The 18,134-nt window shown below is 41.0% G+C and overlaps 2 protein-coding genes and 2 non-coding genes across 5 annotated transcripts in view; all 4 read right to left on the bottom strand.

Annotated features, from left to right (window-relative positions):
* Window positions 1-12,527, bottom strand: part of FNBP4 (formin binding protein 4) — a 37,183-nt gene extending 24,656 nt beyond the window's left edge. Inside the window, exons 1-6 of one of the 2 annotated variants that reach the window (XR_016507899.1) lie at window positions 12,154-12,527; window positions 10,858-10,950; window positions 4,918-5,054; window positions 4,383-4,569; window positions 3,191-3,338; window positions 2,954-3,071 (exon numbers count right to left, since the gene is read on the bottom strand). Coding sequence is in view for 1 of the 2 variants with exons in the window: in XM_090261331.1 (XP_090117457.1) it covers window positions 2,954-3,071; window positions 3,191-3,338; window positions 4,383-4,569; window positions 4,918-5,054; window positions 10,858-10,950; window positions 12,154-12,511 (1,041 nt within the window). In the remaining variant the exon portion in view is untranslated. The remainder of the gene's footprint in view (window positions 1-2,953; window positions 3,072-3,190; window positions 3,339-4,382; window positions 4,570-4,917; window positions 5,055-10,857; window positions 10,951-12,153) is intronic. The other variant, XM_090261331.1, reaches the window with a different exon arrangement.
* LOC150017866 (small nucleolar RNA SNORA2/SNORA34 family) lies at window positions 10,513-10,649 on the bottom strand. The gene has a single exon (XR_016509522.1). It is a non-coding gene; the product is annotated as a small nucleolar RNA SNORA2/SNORA34 family (small nucleolar RNA).
* Window positions 12,528-14,153: 1,626 nt separating the features above from the next.
* Window positions 14,154-14,258, bottom strand: LOC150017864 (U6 spliceosomal RNA). Its single transcript, XR_016509413.1, has one exon. It is a non-coding gene; the product is annotated as a U6 spliceosomal RNA (small nuclear RNA).
* Window positions 14,259-14,979: 721 nt separating this feature from the next.
* NUP160 (nucleoporin 160) overlaps window positions 14,980-18,134 on the bottom strand; it is a 41,065-nt gene continuing 37,910 nt past the window's right edge. Inside the window, exons 32-36 of the mRNA XM_090261321.1 lie at window positions 17,827-17,928; window positions 17,099-17,240; window positions 16,856-16,981; window positions 15,846-15,950; window positions 14,980-15,395 (exon numbers count right to left, since the gene is read on the bottom strand). Coding sequence (XP_090117447.1) covers window positions 15,306-15,395; window positions 15,846-15,950; window positions 16,856-16,981; window positions 17,099-17,240; window positions 17,827-17,928 — 565 coding nt within the window. The 3' untranslated portion in view covers window positions 14,980-15,305. The remainder of the gene's footprint in view (window positions 15,396-15,845; window positions 15,951-16,855; window positions 16,982-17,098; window positions 17,241-17,826; window positions 17,929-18,134) is intronic.

Raw genomic sequence — 18,134 nt, 5'->3', positions numbered from 1 at the left:
AGCGGGAGCAGAGAGGACGCGGTGTGGTGGCTGAGGCAGCAGCAGCAGAGGCAGCAGGCAGGCCGGAGGAAAGCGCAGTCACACATTAAAAAGTTGGGAGGGACACCTGGGGAGTGCTCCCAGCACCAGACCAGACTGCGCAGCTCACAGTTCCAGCGCTGAGGACAATAAAGCCTCATTGCTTCTGAGTGTGCAAACCAGTGGGGGTTGGGGCGGAGGCAGAAACTGCTGGTCTCTTAGCAGAGTCCGCTTGTTTAAAGGGCTCCTATGGTCCTAGAACATCTGCAGACCCAAACACTCTGGAAACCACCACCAGGGCAACAGCTAGAGGGGCGGCAGTCCCATATGGGAAGTAGGTGAAGTACCTGGGAAAGGGGCAAGTGCTGAACAAGGGGCATTGTTCCCTCTTAGACCCCTCCCCACATACAGCGCCACAGCGTGGTGAAACAGGTCATGCTGTAGTAATGAATACCTCAGGCTCTGCCCCTTACAACATAACAGGTGCAACACCTCTACCTAAGACACAGGCAAACACAGGAGCCTGTCAAGTGGAGGAGACAGAGAGGTATGGCCCAAAGGAGGGAACAGATCGGGGTTCCAGTGGGAGAACTAAGTGATGAGGAGATAGCCAACCTAACAGATGTAAAGTTCAAAATGCTGGTGATAAAGATGCTCACAAGCTTAACAGATATGCTTAAGTACGGCAAACGAAGAAGGGAAGAATCTAAATAAAACAAAGGAAAATCCACACAAAACCAATGGTGAAGGGAAGGAAACCGGGGTTCAAATCAATGATTTGGAACATAAGGAAGAAATAACCAGTCAACCAGTGCAGAAAAAAGAAATAAGAGTTGAAAAAAACAAGGAGAGACTTAGGAACCTCTGGGACAACTTTAATTGTGCCAACACCTGATTCATAGGGGTGCCAGAAGCAGCAGCAGCGCAGGAAATTGAAAACTTATGAAGAAAAACTTCCCAAATTTGGCAAAGGAAACAGACATACAAGTCCAGGAAGCACAGAGTCCCAAACAAGCTAGACCCAAGGAAGACCACACCAAGATACATCATGATTAAAATGCCAAAGGTTCAAGATAAAGAGAGAATCTTAAAAGTAGCAAGAGAAAAGCAGTTAGTTACCACAAAGGAGTGCCTATCAGACTATAAGCTGATTTCTCAAAAGAAACTTTGCAGGCAAGAAAGGACTGGCAAGAAGTATTCAATGTGATGAAGAGCAAGGACCTACAACCAAGGTTACTCTATCAGCAAAGCTACCATTCAGAATGGAAGGGCAGATGAAGTGCTTCCCAGACAAGGTAAAGCTAAAGGAGTTCATCATCACTAAGCTGTTACATGAAATGTTAAATGGACTTTAATTTAAGAAAAAGAGGATCAGAACTAGAACAGTAAAATAACAGTAAACTCACAAGTATCAACAACAGAATCTAAATAAAAGCAAAAAAAAAAAAAAAGCAAACCAGAATAGGAAAAGAATCAAAGATACGGGGATCATCTGGAGGGTTATCAGCTGGGAGGGGGAAGGGGAGAAATGGGGAAATGGTGCAGGGACTAAGAAGTATAATTAATCGGTACAAAATAGACAGGGGGAAGTTAAGAATAATATAGGAAAGGGTGAGGCAAAAGAACTTAAATGCAGACCCATGAACATGAACTAAGCAGGGTGGGATTGCTGGATGGAAGAGGGGTAACTGGGTGGAGGGGAACAAAGGGAAAAGAAATTGGGACAACTTAACAACATAATCAATAAAATATACTTTAAAAAAGTTCAAGATATTAAAATCTTCACAACTGTCACGCCGGCTATTATCAAAGAGTCAACAAACACAGGTGTTGGTGAGGATGTGAAGAAAAGGGAACCCCTGTGCACTGTTGGTGGGATAGCAAAGTGGTGCAGCCACTATGGAAAATAACATGGAGGTTTGTCAAAAAATTAAAATCAAACTACCATACTACCCAGCAATCCTGGTTCTGGGTATTTATCTAAAGAAAATGGAAGTAAAATTCTAAAAGATACATGCGTTATGTTCATTGCTGCATTATTTACAGTAACAAAGATATGGAAGAAATTTAGGTGTCCATCAATAAATGAATAAAAATGCAGTATATGTGGGAGAAGGGGTGGGCAGGGAGCAATGGGAGAAAAAGTGGGACAACTGTAATAGAAAAATAAATTAAAAAAAAAGATGCAGTAGACATCACAACGGAATATTACTCAGCTATAAAAAGGAGGGAAATCTTGCCATTTGTGACAACATGGATAACTAAGTGAAAAAAGTGAAACAGGGAAAGACAGATGCCATAATATATCACTTACGTAAAATTTTACAAAATGAATTAACAGACTCATAGATACAGAAAATACACTGATGGATGTGGGAGCACAGAGGGATGAAGGAGAATAAGAGATCCAAACTTCAATTATAAATAAGTTACGGGGATATAAGGTACAGCATAAGAAACACAGTCAATAATATCATAACAACTTTGCATGATGACAGAACTTTTAACAGATTTATCAAGGTGATCATGTTGTAAGGTGCAGAACTGTTGAATCATTATGTTGAACACCTGAAACGAATATAATATTGTATTGGCAACTATACTTACGTAGAATCCCCAAACAAAACTATTTTGAATTGGAGAAGGGGACCTGAAGCCCTCCCTACCTGGCTGTTTCCACATCCTTGACAATGACCCAAGGAGCCTCTTAGGATGTATCCTAAAGCTCCAAGAGCCACTGAACGTGTCAAACCGCTATAAATGCCATAGAACAAACAGGAATATATTAAGTAAAACTTTAAGAAACAGAACTTATTCTATTTCACATACGTGTTGCAAAATATTAATAGAAGTCTTATTAAATAGCTGTGCCAGAGTAACATTCAAATTCCTTAAATTTAAAAATAAGCAAATGAGGTTAAGTTGTAACACTGACCTTTTTAACTTCTCGCTTGGCTATGACTGGTCCACTTTTACTACTGGAAACAGAAATATTTTTCTCCTTATACATGTCTGTATTTACCACAAAACTAGCTTCAGTACCTGTTATAGAACTTAAAAAAAAAAAAAAAAAAAAAAAAAAAAGGCTCAGCAAGAAAAGTTGAACGCAAGCATTATCATTAAAAAATAAAGACTCCAATTTCCTTCTAGGTAATTTCAAGTCTATTCCTACCTGGGCTGGTAATGTGGTAATCCCTGTACCTGGGTGGCAAGGTACTGGGGTAACTCCCATGTCACTTCATTTGTTTGCGTGTTCCAATAATAATAGCATCCTGTGTTCTCATCCCAGACTTCTTGCCAATCTCCCATCTCAATTCCAACTAGAAGAAAATAAAACAAGTTTTTAGAAGCACACATTCCTCCACAAGTCTGGCCTTATATCCCAAGCCATCTCTAAGGCCATAACCTAACAAAGGGCTTTTCAACCTCAGCACTGCTGGTGTTTTAACACTTGGGCAGGACAGTTCTTTGTTGGGGCGGTGGAGAGGCAGTCCTATGTCATGTTGAGCAGCATCCTGGCCTCTACCCAGTAGATGCAGTAGCACTCCTCCACCTCCTGTTGTGACAACCACAATTGTCTCTTGACACTGTCAAATGTCCCCTGAGGGGCACACTTTTTAAAAAGAAACACATTGATAATGCAAAACTGTCTTTGAATCCCAAAAGACTTTCTAAAATAATAGCTTCGATCATTCAGTTCGCACAAGCTATTACTGATTAAAAGGGCAAGCAATTATGTTTAAAAAATAAAAATATATCCCAGAGACAACTATCCTACTTATCATCTTCCAAAATACTGTATTTTAAAAGGCAGAATCCAGGGGGGAAATCGTGACAACTGTAATAGAACAATAAAAATAAAATAAAATGCACATGACTAGGTTGCACATCAGGACGCCAGTTGGGGGCGTGAGAGAGAGGCAACCACACAGTAATGTTTCTCTCCCTCTCTTTCTCCTTTCCCCTCTAAAAATAAAATAAACAAATAAATAAAAAGAAAAAGAAAAAGAAATAAAAGGAGGCGTCCACCCTGGCCAGTGTGGCTCAGTTGGTTGGAGCACTGTCCTGTAGCCAAAGGGTTGTGGGCACATACCTAAGGCTGCAGGTTCAGTTCCCCGGTCAGTGTGTGTATGAGAGTCAACCAACTGATGTTTCTCTCCCTCCCTTCCCGTTCTTTAAAAATCAATAAGTATATCCTTACGTGAGGATATTTTTAAAATAATAATAATAAATTAATAAAGAGGTAGAATCCTACAGTCTGGGGCTAAAGCATATTGGTATTTATCTTTGGGAATTTCGATTCCTAGAACAGCTTTAAGGATTGCACTTTTAGCTTTCTTTAAAAATCAAAGGACCAAGCTTACCTCCTGCCAGTGAACACTGAGTGTCATACTGCCACACTGATGCCGGGGTTGAGTCTGTTCCATTTGAAGTAGTGGAAGAAAGGGCAGATGCTGCCGACTCCTTTGGCTCTGGGCGAGGTGGAGTTGGAGGTGGAGCAGAAGCTCCTACAGTAGCTGCAGGCTGAGGAGCTGTTATTGCATCTATCTCCTATAAAAAGAAACAGTAACAAATCCATTAATCACATCCAAACCAGCAAACTGAGAAAATGGCCATCACTCTTAAAAAAATCCTACATGCTCAGTTCTTAAGTTTCTCAAATCAAAACCCTCATCTACTAATTACATAAGTTTCCCAAACCTTTCTATTCTGCATTTTCTCTCTTACAACCTTGACAAAAAGAAAAGACGAAGAGAAGCGAGGAGGAAATAAGGAAGAGAGGTAAAGGGGGAGAAAGAGGGAGGAGGAGACATAAACTGACAAGTAAGCTAACCAGTTGAGATCTGGGTTCCAAAGTGGCTTCAGTAACTTAAAAACCCAAACGAAAGCAGCACTAACCGCTAGAAAGTTGGCCAATGTACTATCAATATCAGCTGACTGATTTCCATTCGCTTCTTTAGACTGTGTTGGTTTTTCTGAAATGTCATTCTCTTCATCATCACTATCAGCATATGCACCAAGTAAGCATAAACCTCCTAGGAACAAAAAGGTAAACGTTAGTAATAACAATGCTAACATGTCCTAGGTAGTATCCAGATAAAATACAACATGGTTCTTTATCTAAATAGTTTACATTTAGTTTACTTACAGATTAGACCTCAAAATAAACCAGCAATGAACTACCAGAGCACTATAAATAAAATTATGCACTTAAAAGGTAATAAAATCAATCTGCATAGCTACTTGACACCCTATTCAAAATACATGCTCCATCATTCAACCTTATATCTTATCAAAGTAGCATACAATATATATCCTGATTTTAGCATGTTAATTTATGTATCCATCTCAAACAAGTAAACCAATTAGGGTTTAGTAGATTTCACAGATTGTCAAAATTAAAAACAAAGTTCTTTAAAATTTTTATTGAGAGAGAGAGAGAGAGAGAGAGAGAGAGAGAGAGAGAGAGAAAGAGAGAATCGCTTTGTTGTTCCATTTATTTGTGCATTCATTGGTTGTTTCTTGTATGTGCCCTGACTGGAAGGATCAGACCTGACAGAACCCACCACTTTGTCACATGGGGACTACACCCTAAGCAATGAGAAAGCCAGCTAGGACAACTCACTATTTCTTAAGAACAATCTTGTAACATGTATCAAGAACTACTTCAAGTTTCTTTTAGCAAGATAACCTCATCTTTGAGAATATAACCCCAGGAAATAATTTTAATTGTTTTTTTAAGTATATTGATTATGTTGTTACAGCAGTTTCAATTTTTTTCCCTTTTGCTCCCCTCTGCCCAGTACCCCTCTTCCCTCCAGCAATCCCACCCCCCCTTAGTTCATGTCCATGGGTCATGTGTATAAGTTCTTTAGCTTCACCCTTTCCTATATTATTCATAACTTCCCCCAGTCTATTTTGTACCAACTGATTATTATTCTTAGTCCCTGCACCATTTCCCCATTTCTCCCTCTGCCCCCACCCAGCTGATAACCCTGCAAATGATCCCCATACCTATGATTCTGTTTTTATTCTGGTTTGCTTAGTTGAATTTTATTTTTATTTTTTAGATTCAGTTGTTGATAGTTGTGAGTTTGTTGTCATTTTAGTATTCATAGTTTTGATCTTCTTTTTCTTAAGTAAGTCCCTTTGACATTTCATGTAATAATGGCTTGGTGATGATGAGCTCCTTTAGCTTCACCTTGTCTGGGAAGCACTTCATCTGCCCTTCCATTCCAAATAACTTTGCCAGATAGAGTAATCCTGGTTGTAGGTTGCCTTTTATCACCTTGAATACTTCTTGCCAGTCCCTTCCTGCCTGCAAAGTGTCCTCTGAGAAATCAGCTGATTGTCCTATAGGCAGCCCCCTGTAGACAACTCTCCGCCTCTCTCTTGCTGCCCGCAGGACTCTCTTTATCTTTCACCTTTGGCATCTCAGTCATGATGTGTCTTGGTGTGGTCCCCTCTGGGTCCAGCTCGCCCAGGACCACCTCTGCTTCCTGGACCTGTATGTCCATCTCCTTTGCAAAATTTGGGAAGTTTTCCTCATTTTTTTCAATTTTTGTTTCCTCATTCTGCACTGGTTGACTGTTTTTTTCTTCCTTATGTTCCAAATCATTGATTTGAACCCCCGTTTCCTTCCCTTCACCATTGGTTTTGTGTGGATTTTCCTTCGTTTCACTTAGCATAGCCTTCACTTCTTCCCTTATGTGTTTGCCGTACTCAAGCATAACTCTTAAGCCTGTGAGCATCTTTATCACCAGTGTTTGGAACTCTGCATCTGTTAGGTTGGCTATCTACTCGTCACTTAGTTCTCCCACTGGAACCTTGATCTGTTCCCCCTTTTGGGCCATACTTCTCTGTTTCCTCATTCTGACAGGCTCCTGTGTTTGTTTGCCTCTGCGTCCCAGATAGAGCTGTCGCTCCTGTTATGTTGTAAGGGGTGGAGCCTTAGGGATTTGTCAGTCCAGGGTGACCTGTTTCACCACGTTGTGGTGCTGTATGTGGGGGAGGGGTCAAGAGGGAACAATGCTGCCCACTCAGCACTCCCCCCCTTTCCAGTCACCTCTCCCACTTCCACACCGGACTGACGCCTTTCTAGATGCTGCCCTGGCTGTCTTTCCCAGAGTGGGTGGGTCTGCGGATGTTCTAGGTCCATGGGGGCGCTTTGAACAAGCGGACTCTGCCGAGACCGGCAGTTTCTGCTTCCACCCCAACCCCCACTGGTCTGCACAGTCAGAAGCAATGAGGCTTGATTTTCCCTGGTGCTGGCACCATGAGCTGCGAGGTCTGGTGAGGAGCTGGGAACGTTCCCCAGGTGTCCCTCCTGACTTTTAAGAACATGTGACTGCACTTTCCGGCCAGACTGCTGCTGCTGCTGCCAACACACTGAGTCCTCTCCATCCCGGCTCTGCCCCTCCTACCTGTCTGGGTGAGTATTTCTTCTTTCTATCTTTGTTTGCTGGACTTCCACGCAGTTTGATATTCTGGAACTTTTGGTTGTTTCTAGTTTTGAGGTAGTTAGTGTTCCTTCTTAGTTGTGGAGGGAGATGCAGCATGTCTGTCTATGCCTCCATCTTGGCCAGAAGTCTTCCAAAAATTTTTTTTGCACAAAGCTTCTAGCAACCTTACCTAAATGACTAAAAGCTGTGAACAACTCAAATGCTCTCAAACAGGGGACTGGCAAAGCAACTACAGCACAGTATCACATGCAGTGTTATTTTATGATTAATTGGACCATTATAGGATTATAAGAAATAATAAAAAGGGGAAAAAAGTAATGCTAAAGGAATAAGAACAAGATAAAGTCAAGTCATGAAATGCATGTAAGTTCTAATTACACCTTTGGAAGTTTAATCCATACATTGATAAAAACAGGAATGAATTGAGAACACTAAAAAAATGTTCACAATAAAAATTGCTAAGTCTTAGAAAAACAGAAGTCGCACAGGATCGCGTCCTAGACTACTACTGAGATGCTGCTGCTACTTGAGACCAGAGGAAGCAGAGTCATTCTTTGGAGCCACAGTCCTTAGCAACACTTTTTTGAAAAGGGGGCTGACCTCAGTCTGCTTTCCTTTAATGTATGGCGCCACACAATTTTTGCAAATCAACTACTACCATCAGGCAGTTATTTCTTAGATTATATACCTTACTTCCAAACAGTAACTGTGTTTTACACTCCTGGTTAACTCTATTATAATGTCCTCATAACATTGTTTGAACAGTAGTTTCTAATCCTTTCGTCAGAGAAACTAATAATCAAGGTGATAAAAGCTATGGACTTCCTCAAAGAAACATACACTTGAGTGTGCAATTTCAGGAGATCCATAGACGTCTGCCAGTCATTTGTGGAACCACATTAAGTACCCTTTTCTAGAAAATGCTTAAATACTGGCTGCCTATCATAGTATTCTACTGATCTAACAGGACTTATTCTGAAGTTTTCCTTAATTTCACATGCATATACTTTAAAAAAATATTTTTTAGGATAAAAGTATTGGATATGCTTGCTCTACTATATTATAAAAGCATACATTAATAACTTAAAATTTTTATTTCATTTTAGTGGGAAGAAATTTGGCATGTTTGTAGTGATAAAGGTCAAATTTGAAAACCATTTCAAGAAAAAAGTCAACTTGTGAGTACATACTCTATTACACTAAGCCATTCAAAAGAAAAATAATTTATGTAATTTACAAATACAAAATGATATTTTCCAGTCTGAATAATTATCTCAAAACCAAATTTTAGCTTTTCTAACTCACACTGGGTTTTCTTTCTTTTTTAAAAAAATATTTTATTTATTTTTATAGAGATGGGAAAGGAAGGAGAAAGAGAAAGAAACACTGATGTGGGAGAGAAACATCTACCAGTCGCCTCTCGCACGCCCCCACCTGGGGACCTGGCCTGCAACCCAGGCATGTGCCCTGACCAGGAACTGAACTGGTGACCTCTTGTTTTGTAGGCTGGCACTCAATTCACAGAGCCACACCAGCCAGGGCTCTTTTGTTTTTTAAATAAGTGGAAAATGGGAGGAGGAGGAAATGGTATCTATTATTTCAGGTGTCATATAGTACAAAAAGTATACCAAACTTAAAAAAATAAAATTATTGGGTTGGCCAAAAAGTTTTAGTTTTTTCCATATGATGGTTCTAGTTGTGCTTAGTTGTCTTTAACTTCATTCAAAACAATTTAATAAAAGAAAATGTATCAAAACTGGTGAATTTTTGTGCAGCCATTTTAATAATGAAGATGGAAGAAAATACACAATATTCCTGGCATATTATTATTTCAAAAAAATTTGTGCAGTGTATGGAGAAGGTGCTGTGACTGATTGAAAGTGCTACAAGTGGTTTGCGGAGTTTCTTGGTATTGACATTTTGGCCAAATGATTCTTTGCTGTGGGGCTGCCTTATGAATTGGAAGATGTTTAGCAGCACCCCTGGCCTCTACCCACTAGAAACCAATAGTGGGAGATTAGCCAAAATACTCAAAATATCCAAATCAATAGTTATTGGTGAAAATGAAAAATGTGTCTTTTATTTTATGGAAAAACGGTAACAGACTTTTTGGCCAACCCAATTATTACCAATTACAGAATAGTTAGTATCAAAACATATTTTAACCTTTTAAGATGTTCATGTGTATGGTGTATGTATACACACACACACACATATGTGAATGACACATTTGGCAGTTGCTCTGTACAAAACTTATGTAAATTGTTCAACAAAATCCTCAAAATAACACTTATGGCTGTAAGATGTATTTTATAGATGAAGGAGGACCTGAGGTCTTAGAATGAATGCTAAAGATTTGAACCCAAATTTGTCTTCAAAATCACTGTTGCAAATACTGTATTCCTTAATGCTTAAGAGCAATTTTCAGCTCTATGAACATCTGTGAGGTATCAATCAAAGCAATGTATTAGAAAAGAAATAGAAAAGACAGGATGGTGTTCCCTGAAGAACACCAAGCTAGATGGGGAAGCCAGAAACCTAACTACAAAATAGCGTTAGAATGAAAAGTAGTGCCAAGGATTTTGGGTACACATTAATCAGAAACATGTTTTACATTGGCTGAAGTGTATATATACCAACAAACTCTCAGAGAGAGATTTAAAATTTCCAATTTGCCGTGCTATGTAGCTCAGTTGATTAGTGTAGTCCCCTATTCACCAAGGTTGCAAGCTCCATCCCTGGTCAGGGCAGGTACAAGAATTAACCAATAAATGAACAAGTAAGTGGGAAAATGAATCAATGTTTCTTTCTTTCTCGCCCCTCTTCCTCCCCCACTCCTTCTCCTCATCTTCTCTCAAATCAATGAATAAGATAAATAAATAAAAATTTAAAAATAAAATTTCTACCTCTAGCAGAGAAAGCTCAAGACCTCCATTCCTCATGTTTTTATTGAGAAGGATATGCATGGGAGATACAAGGTCAAAATTCATAAACCATCAATAGCTTTTTCTTTCTTTCTTTTTCTCTTCTCAGATGTTTCTTTCTAATGAATTGACCACTACATTTCCTAAGTTCTGAAATGGCCAACAGACCATAGAAAGACATTTCTTTAGGCTCCTGCTTGAAACCAGCAGCTTCAGTAAACTGCTAGCCTTGATTCAGGGCCAAATCAATAGCTTTTAGGTGTCTGGATTACAGTTGACAGCTACAGATTATAGATATCAATATAGAGGGCACAGTGACCAGTCTGTGTCAGGGTCTATTAAATGTCTTGATGCCACACTGGCACCACTGAAGCAGTCAACAAAACACTCTATAAAACAAACCCAATTTGATCCTTATGAAAGCTATTATAGAAAAAAAATTAAAATTTTACCTGTTGCTTTAACAGCTGTGGGCCTGGTGGTCATGACTGGTTTCGGAGGATTCTGAACAACTCTGGGAGCCTCCACCACCACTTCCTGTTCATCTGGATTCAGAAAACGAACAAAAGAAAACTACAGTCAGAGGAGGGACCAGAGAAAACACCACAGGCAACAAAAACAATCTTTGACTTTTCAAATCCAGATCTCACTTTTTTAAAGACAGTGTATAATCACTAACCTAAATAATTGGGAGATAAGCAAGCAGAACCAGAATCTTCTATGGACGTTAACAATAATCTGAACATTACAGCCCTGACCGGTGTGGCTCAATAGGTTGGAGCATCCTTCTGCAAAGCGAAAGGTCTCGGGTTCAATTCCTGGTCAGGGCACATGCCTGAGCTGTGCGTTGGGTCCCTGGTCCGGCTGAAGCAATTGATCCATGTTTCTCTCTCTCCCTCTTTCTACCCACCTTCCCCCCTCTCTAAAAATACATAAAGTATTTTTAAAAATGAATTTGAACATTATAAATAAAAATTGCTTATAAAGTAATTAAACACACACACACAATAAATGTTCTCCAGGCTATCACGAAGCCTTTACAGTAAGCACCGCTATAGCATTTTCGCATTACCTCCCCTTTGTGATTTTTAAACACCTGAAATGATCACAGCCTCTCCGACGTCTGATCCCGGGAAGTTTTCTTCCGTTGCAGTTTACATTCAATATTATTTTGTATTAGTTTCAAGTGTACAACATAGCGGTTAGACAATCATTAGTTACTCTTAATCCAAGTACCAGTCCGGGAAGAGACACTCAAGTATTGTACTTGGGAACTTCACTTCAAAACATTTTGGGATACCTGCCAATCTAGGGGCTACCAAAGCTTTGGATGCCTCATATTGTAAAGAGGGCTTGCTCACTTCTGAAGGGTCCCTGTCGGTTTCAACAAAAACGAAGGGAGAAGCAGATGACGTGGAGAAAAGGCCTGGTTCCACAGTCACCAAGCCGTGCACGCGGAAACGCGTGTTCCCACATCTGCCCAGAAAGTCATCCAACACAGAGCGCGGACACGAACGAGGCTCAGGGTGCCGCGCCAACCCCTGCACCAGCGATGGCGCCTCCGGGACCCGCGCGATAGCTCCGCAGCCCTCCTCCCCGCCCGCCCCACGCGGCAGGCCTCGGATGCGGACGCCGCCCGTCCGCATTTCTCCTCCTCCCAGGGCCTTGCCCAGGGGACTAGGCCGCAAGCCCCGAGCTGGAGTTTCAGACGCCCCACTTAAGGGCCCGGGCCCCTTGCGCACTCTTACCTTCTGAAGGCGAGTCTTCTGGAGCCGCCGCAGCAGTCACCGCGGTCGTCGTCGTCGGAGGCGGCGGTGGCGGTGGCGGCGGCGGCGGCGGTGCCGCCGGTGCTGGCTGGCTGGGTGTCGCCGTCGGGGCTGGCTGGCTGGGCGTCACCGCCGTCGAGTCCGGCTCGGTTTCGAGTTCCGGCTCCGGGTCCCGGCTCGGCGTGCTGCTCCGGGGACCCGGCGGAGAGAGCTGCAGGATAGGCCTACGGCCAGGTACCGCCCTGGACTTCTTCCCCATCGCGAGCCCAAGCGCGAGCTGCGAGCGTCCGGAAGCCGAAAAGGGCGGTGCTGGGCACGGCGCTGCGTAATCAATATTCATGTACGACGACACAGCCTCCTGCAAGGACTTGATTTTAACGGCGGAGCGCGTACCCGCGCAAGCGCCTTGGGCCCGGTATGTTCTTCTGGCTCCTCCTCCGGCGGGGGAAAGGGCGGAGTTTATCCATAGCGCTACACGATTGGCTATTTCGGCCCGTTGAAGGAGCCAGTAGCCAATGGAAAGGGACAAAAAAAAGAGTGCGAGTCGAGCCAATAGTACAGAGGGGCCTGAGTTTAGATTTTCCCCAGCAGCTCGGGCTCCACCCATGCGTCTTTTGCGGTCTTTTCTTTACCCTCTTGTCCTCCATGTTGTACCTGTTTTCTGCTTCCTGTTCGTTGTCATTTGTCCCCTGGAAAGATGTGCTGCTTTCCAGGCCTTCCCCCAAGTTTCCCCGATTATTGTGGCTTAATTTGAGTATAGCATTGAAAAGTAAATATAATAGTGGGTCTTTTATGTGTTTGTGAATGTTTTTCTTAGAGCACAAAGATGATGTCCCGTATTGTGTTGCTTATCAACTGGAAAAAAAAAATCACTACAAATTATACCGTATACGAGGAAGAAGCCGATATCGTTGCGGTGGGATACAGGAGCCTTCCCAATCTGGCCCAGCGGTAGCCTCGGCCTTCTTTATGTATCTTCCTTTAGCACTTTCCCCTCCCCTGTCCCGTGTCCACCCTCTTCCACCCCGCTTCCGGAGCCAACCACTTGGAACATCACCTGCCTCACCTTCAATCCTTCACAGTGTGGAATAACTATCGCACACATGGCAATTTTTTTTTAAAAATTCCTCAAGACCTAGTGCAGGCATTAACTCTCCCCAGCACTTAACAGTTTATAAATACTGTTAATACTCGGTTTACTTCTTCTAAACTGAGCTAAAGAAGAAATCCACTGATATTTATTTTTATACTTGTGGCTGCTCAGTTCTAAGCATATTAATATCTAACATTTATCCAGAATTCATTGTCAGACATGAAGCGCTTTAGAGGCATAATTGCATTTAATTTTTACAACCTTATGGGGTAGATGTCATTATCCCCTACTTATGGATGAACCCTCAAATTGACCCATTAGTCACTCAAGAAAACATCAGGGAACGTAGTAAAAGAGGATACATATTTTGTGAAATGTTTATTTTGCTTATAAATGTGTATTTATGTAAGATGTATTTCTTGCTGTACTTGGAAGCCACAGGTTTATAACACTGGGAGGACAAGGACTCTCTAATATGTAATATAAATATGATGGTTTAAAAAAATGATTTAATTTAGAGAGGGAGACAGAAACATCAATGTCGTTCCATTTATCTATGAATTCATTGGCTGCTTCGTACATGTGCCCTGATCAGGGATCAAAGCCACAACTTGGCTTATCCGGATGATGCTCTAACCCAGGAGTCCCTAACCCCGTACCCGCCACTTAGGAACCAGGCGGCACAGCAGGAGGTGAGTAGCAGGCCGGCCAAGCTTCTCTAGTATTACCGCCAGAGCTCTGCCTCCTGTCTCCCCCACCCCCACCCTCACCACGTGTTCCCTGGAAAAGCTGTCTTCCACAGAACTGGTTCCTGGTGCCAAAAAGATTGGGGACTGCTGCTCTAACCAACTGAACAACCCGGTGAGTGTATTTTTTCTTTTTTAATTTTAAAAATATGGAACGCTTCACAAGTCTGCCTGTCTTCCTCCTACAGGGGCCATGCTAATCTTCTCTATTGTTCCAATTTTAGTATATGTCCCACTTAAGTGAGCACTAAATATGGTGTTGATAGTATAAAAATTAAAGGCTTATAAAAAACTCGAGAGCATTTGAGGTCATGCTCCCCAGCATATAGCATCAGTTTGGCTCAAGTAAATGCATTAAAAATTTCCTCAAACAAACAAACAAACAAACAAAAAACTCGAGAAAGGTCAAAGGGCGTACAAGCAAATAGGATAGATTGTTTCCTTAAAAGATAAATTTTAATATACAGAATAAAATGCAAGATTCTATTTTTCACTTTCCCCAAATTTGTGGGAATGAATGCTTTTGAATCTGACAAAGAAAGTTTACATTACTAGACTAACTGCATGATCAAGTCCGGCTTGATTACTATAAATCATAGAAGTTAACAGAATTTACTTTGAAAATCTGTTACTTTTATAGATGATGGATTTCTACTTTTTCTTAGCTAAAAGTTTATTCAACTTTAGCCTCAGAAGCAGATTTAAAATAAGGTATCTTCTTTGATAGCTGGTCTTTTCTGTAGGCTTAATTTAGGCAAATTATTTAATACTTTATTGAAGATCATACAAAAACTCCACAATAAATAATGAAGAGTATGTAAAATCATTAGCCTCTGCAATACAGAAAATACATGTCAATTCTGGACCAAAATAATTCCATTGAAATACAAAAAGTGAGAGGGAAGAATGAAAGGATTAGCAGTGACTGCTTTTGGTGGTCAGCTACAACAAACCAACAACCATCACCCATTGTAGAAAGTGAAGGTAGGTTTTAATTTGCAGATAAAGAATGTCTTCGGTAGTTTAAAAAAATATAAACTTTAAAAACGCTTGTGAATCATATACAAAAGCAGCTGTTTGAGACCAAGTTTGAAACCAGAAATTGTGTGTTAGCACCGCCAGCAAGCACAGGTCCCATGACTCATTTGCCGTCCTTCTCTTGCGCAGAATGCAGACTCAAATGTACACATCATTTACAGGTATAAAAATCAGCCTGGAATACAGGGTTCCTGTAGAGGAAAGTCTTAAGCCCTAAGAGGCACCAAGTGGTTACAAAGGCTAGGCAACCATCTAGATCACAAGTTCCGACGATATAATAAATCCCGAGTTGCCTTATCGACTTTTTGCTGGTAGTCCTCCAATTTGTCCAGTATTTTCTGGGACAGCTGTAGGAGAAAAGAAGGAAATCATTACAGAATATGTCAAGTACTGAAAAGAACTGAGGTTATTAGTCGCTCTGACTTCACCAACCAGACTCCCCCTAATAAAGATGTTACCCACTCTGCTTCGTTTAATCACTATTTAGTATAGGAGTCTGCTTTGTGACGTTACTGATAAAACTGGACTTTTCTTATATATAATACTACAATCCTGTTTGCCTAATCAATTTTCTAAATATGCAGACCACAGCAGTATTTTCAAGAAAAGCATTACCAGCTCTCTTCCCAGAACCAGAGAAGCTACTACATCTGATCGAACAAATCATTTTATGCAGGGTTTGGGGCATCATGTTAAGAGCAATACATGGCTTCTGCCCTCCCCTTAGTCCTTGAGAGCTAGAGAGCCAGCTGTCAGGTATAACTGTTAGTGCAGGAGCACAGCAAGGACTGACTCACTGCAATGTTGTGGCTGTTGGCACTGTTCTCTCCCAGCACGTGGAGAAGCTGATCAATGGAAGAGTATGGGAGCCACACCATTGGAGCAGTTGCAGACAGTGGAAACTGAAAGGAAAAATATTTTATTATTTAAAGAAAATCAGAAAAGTGGGTAGGTCCTTTCGCAGGCATTGATAACATAAAATGCTTGTTTTTTTCACAAGAATTGTGCAGATGTGTGTGTGCACACACACATATATAAAATTAGACATGCCCCCTTCTCTTTTCAACTGCGGAACTTGTCCTTTTCTCAATTAAATCAAATGTATTTTTAAATTCACGTCATCTCTTATCTTAAAGGAACCCCAAGGCTTCTAAGTTTATATCCTATTAAGGATAAACACACTCAATAAAACTATACATTTTCAAGGAATAACACTGTTTCCGGTCTGAAATTTATATTCACACGATCTGGGGAAAAATACAAGATTTGGGAAAGGAAAGCTTAACTTTCAAAGTTCTGAATACTTTCCTGAGAGTTTAGGAGCTTGGCTCTGTAGTTAACTAGACTTGAAATTTAGACATGGCTCTTCCATGTACCATCTGTGTGAGCTTTGGCAACTTCAAGTTAACCTCTGAGCCTCTTTCCTTATGGGTTAAGAGAAGGAAAGAAGGGATTAAAATAATCCCTTATTGGCTGCTGTAAGGATCAAATGAGAAAACCCTGTGAGAGATGCAGCCTTGTCTTCAGAACACACAAAATACCATTTTGTTCTTGTTTACCTCCTTCCTCCAAACACTAACTAAAGCCACACTCCTTTGATGGAGAAAAATAACATGTATTCCCATTTTATAAACAGGGAACTGAAGATTCTTTAAGAGTGCCAGTCCCTAATCTTATAAAAACAAGTTGTACAACTACTAACACAGTAAAGGTGAGATCCACTATTCCACAGTTCAATTTATTTTCAGATCCTGGTTTTACTTAGTGTGACAATACGGAATTAAGTGAAATGTGTATACGCGCCCACCTCAATTCCAAAGTACTGGTGTCCTTTCCCCAGAACAGCATCCACATATTCTGAAACCAAATCCACAGCTTCTTCCAAAAGGTCATAGTTTAAGTACAGACGGAGCAACTCAGCGGCATCAACCTTCTGTAAGTCAGTATATTTCCATAAATTATTAGTCTTAGCTTTTTTTTATCATCTCCTGAAGTTATTAAGAATGATGAAGGTCAGCTTCTTACTCTCTACAAGTGAAGACACCCTTACCTTATAACTGTTTATGAGCCAATTAGGCAGAGGCACTCCATGCGACAAGAGCTTGTTGATCACACAGTGGTGGTATAAATTATTCTGGACTTTGTATCTTTCCAGGTATGTAGATAACAGTCGCCATGCTTCATCTGTGGCACTTGATAAAAGCAGAGAGGATTACCAAGTTCCAGATTCTTAACAGATACTTACAGTACCATTCAAAGCATGCACTTACAAGAAAAAGAGTCTTTATAAGCTCCCAAGTGAATTAATAATATTGCTACAAGGTACCTAATATTATTAGGGCCAATGTGACTTCAGGATAGTACTAGAAGCTAGATGACTTGAATTTGTCATTTCCTTTCCTATTAACCACGTATTTACTTGACTATACAATTCACTTAACTTCTTTGTTTCAAATTTCTAAAATAAGAAAAATGGCTTAGATTACTGTTGCTAAACCTGACCAAGCACTACAATCATGCAGAAGTTCTGATTTAGAAGGCTAGGGCGTTATCTCATAATCTGTATTTTAATGGTGCTTCTGGTATGCTAATTTAGGAGTTAAAAGACTTCCAAATTATAAAGCGCTATAATTGTAAAGTGGTGAGCTGCATAACACAAATTGTAAATGCATTTCAAGGAAGTAAGTTTACTGACGGTTAGGGTTGTCAGAGAAGGATCCGGAGAAACGGAGGTCACTTGGATGTCCCAGGGAAGTGGGACAAGCACTAGGGCTGTACCTGGATTCCTTCGTAGTGATGACTGATGAGAGCTGATTGGCTGCCAGCCAGGCCCAGGCTTCTGCTTGTGCTGCCTCTCCACCAAACTGCAGTTTGATGCATCTGCAATGCAAATGGTTCCTTGCTGAAAAGTACCACTTTATTTTGTTACTAGAACCACCGAAAGGACAACTTGAGTTCTAGTCTATTGCCCAGTTTACTACTGGGATATTGGTTCTTCTCTCCCCTCATGGCCACATTAACTGAATGACCCACAAGGCCACCAGTAAGTGTTAAGAGAGAAACTTACTTTCAAGAGAAAACTGATG

This window comes from Furipterus horrens, unplaced genomic scaffold (assembly GCF_987537825.1).
Source record: "Furipterus horrens unplaced genomic scaffold, mFurHor1.1.pri manual_scaffold_2, whole genome shotgun sequence".
NCBI classification, from domain to species: Eukaryota; Metazoa; Chordata; class Mammalia; order Chiroptera; family Furipteridae; genus Furipterus; species Furipterus horrens.
Note: the sequence above shows the minus strand (reverse complement) of the source record. Positions and strands in the feature narration are given on the sequence as shown.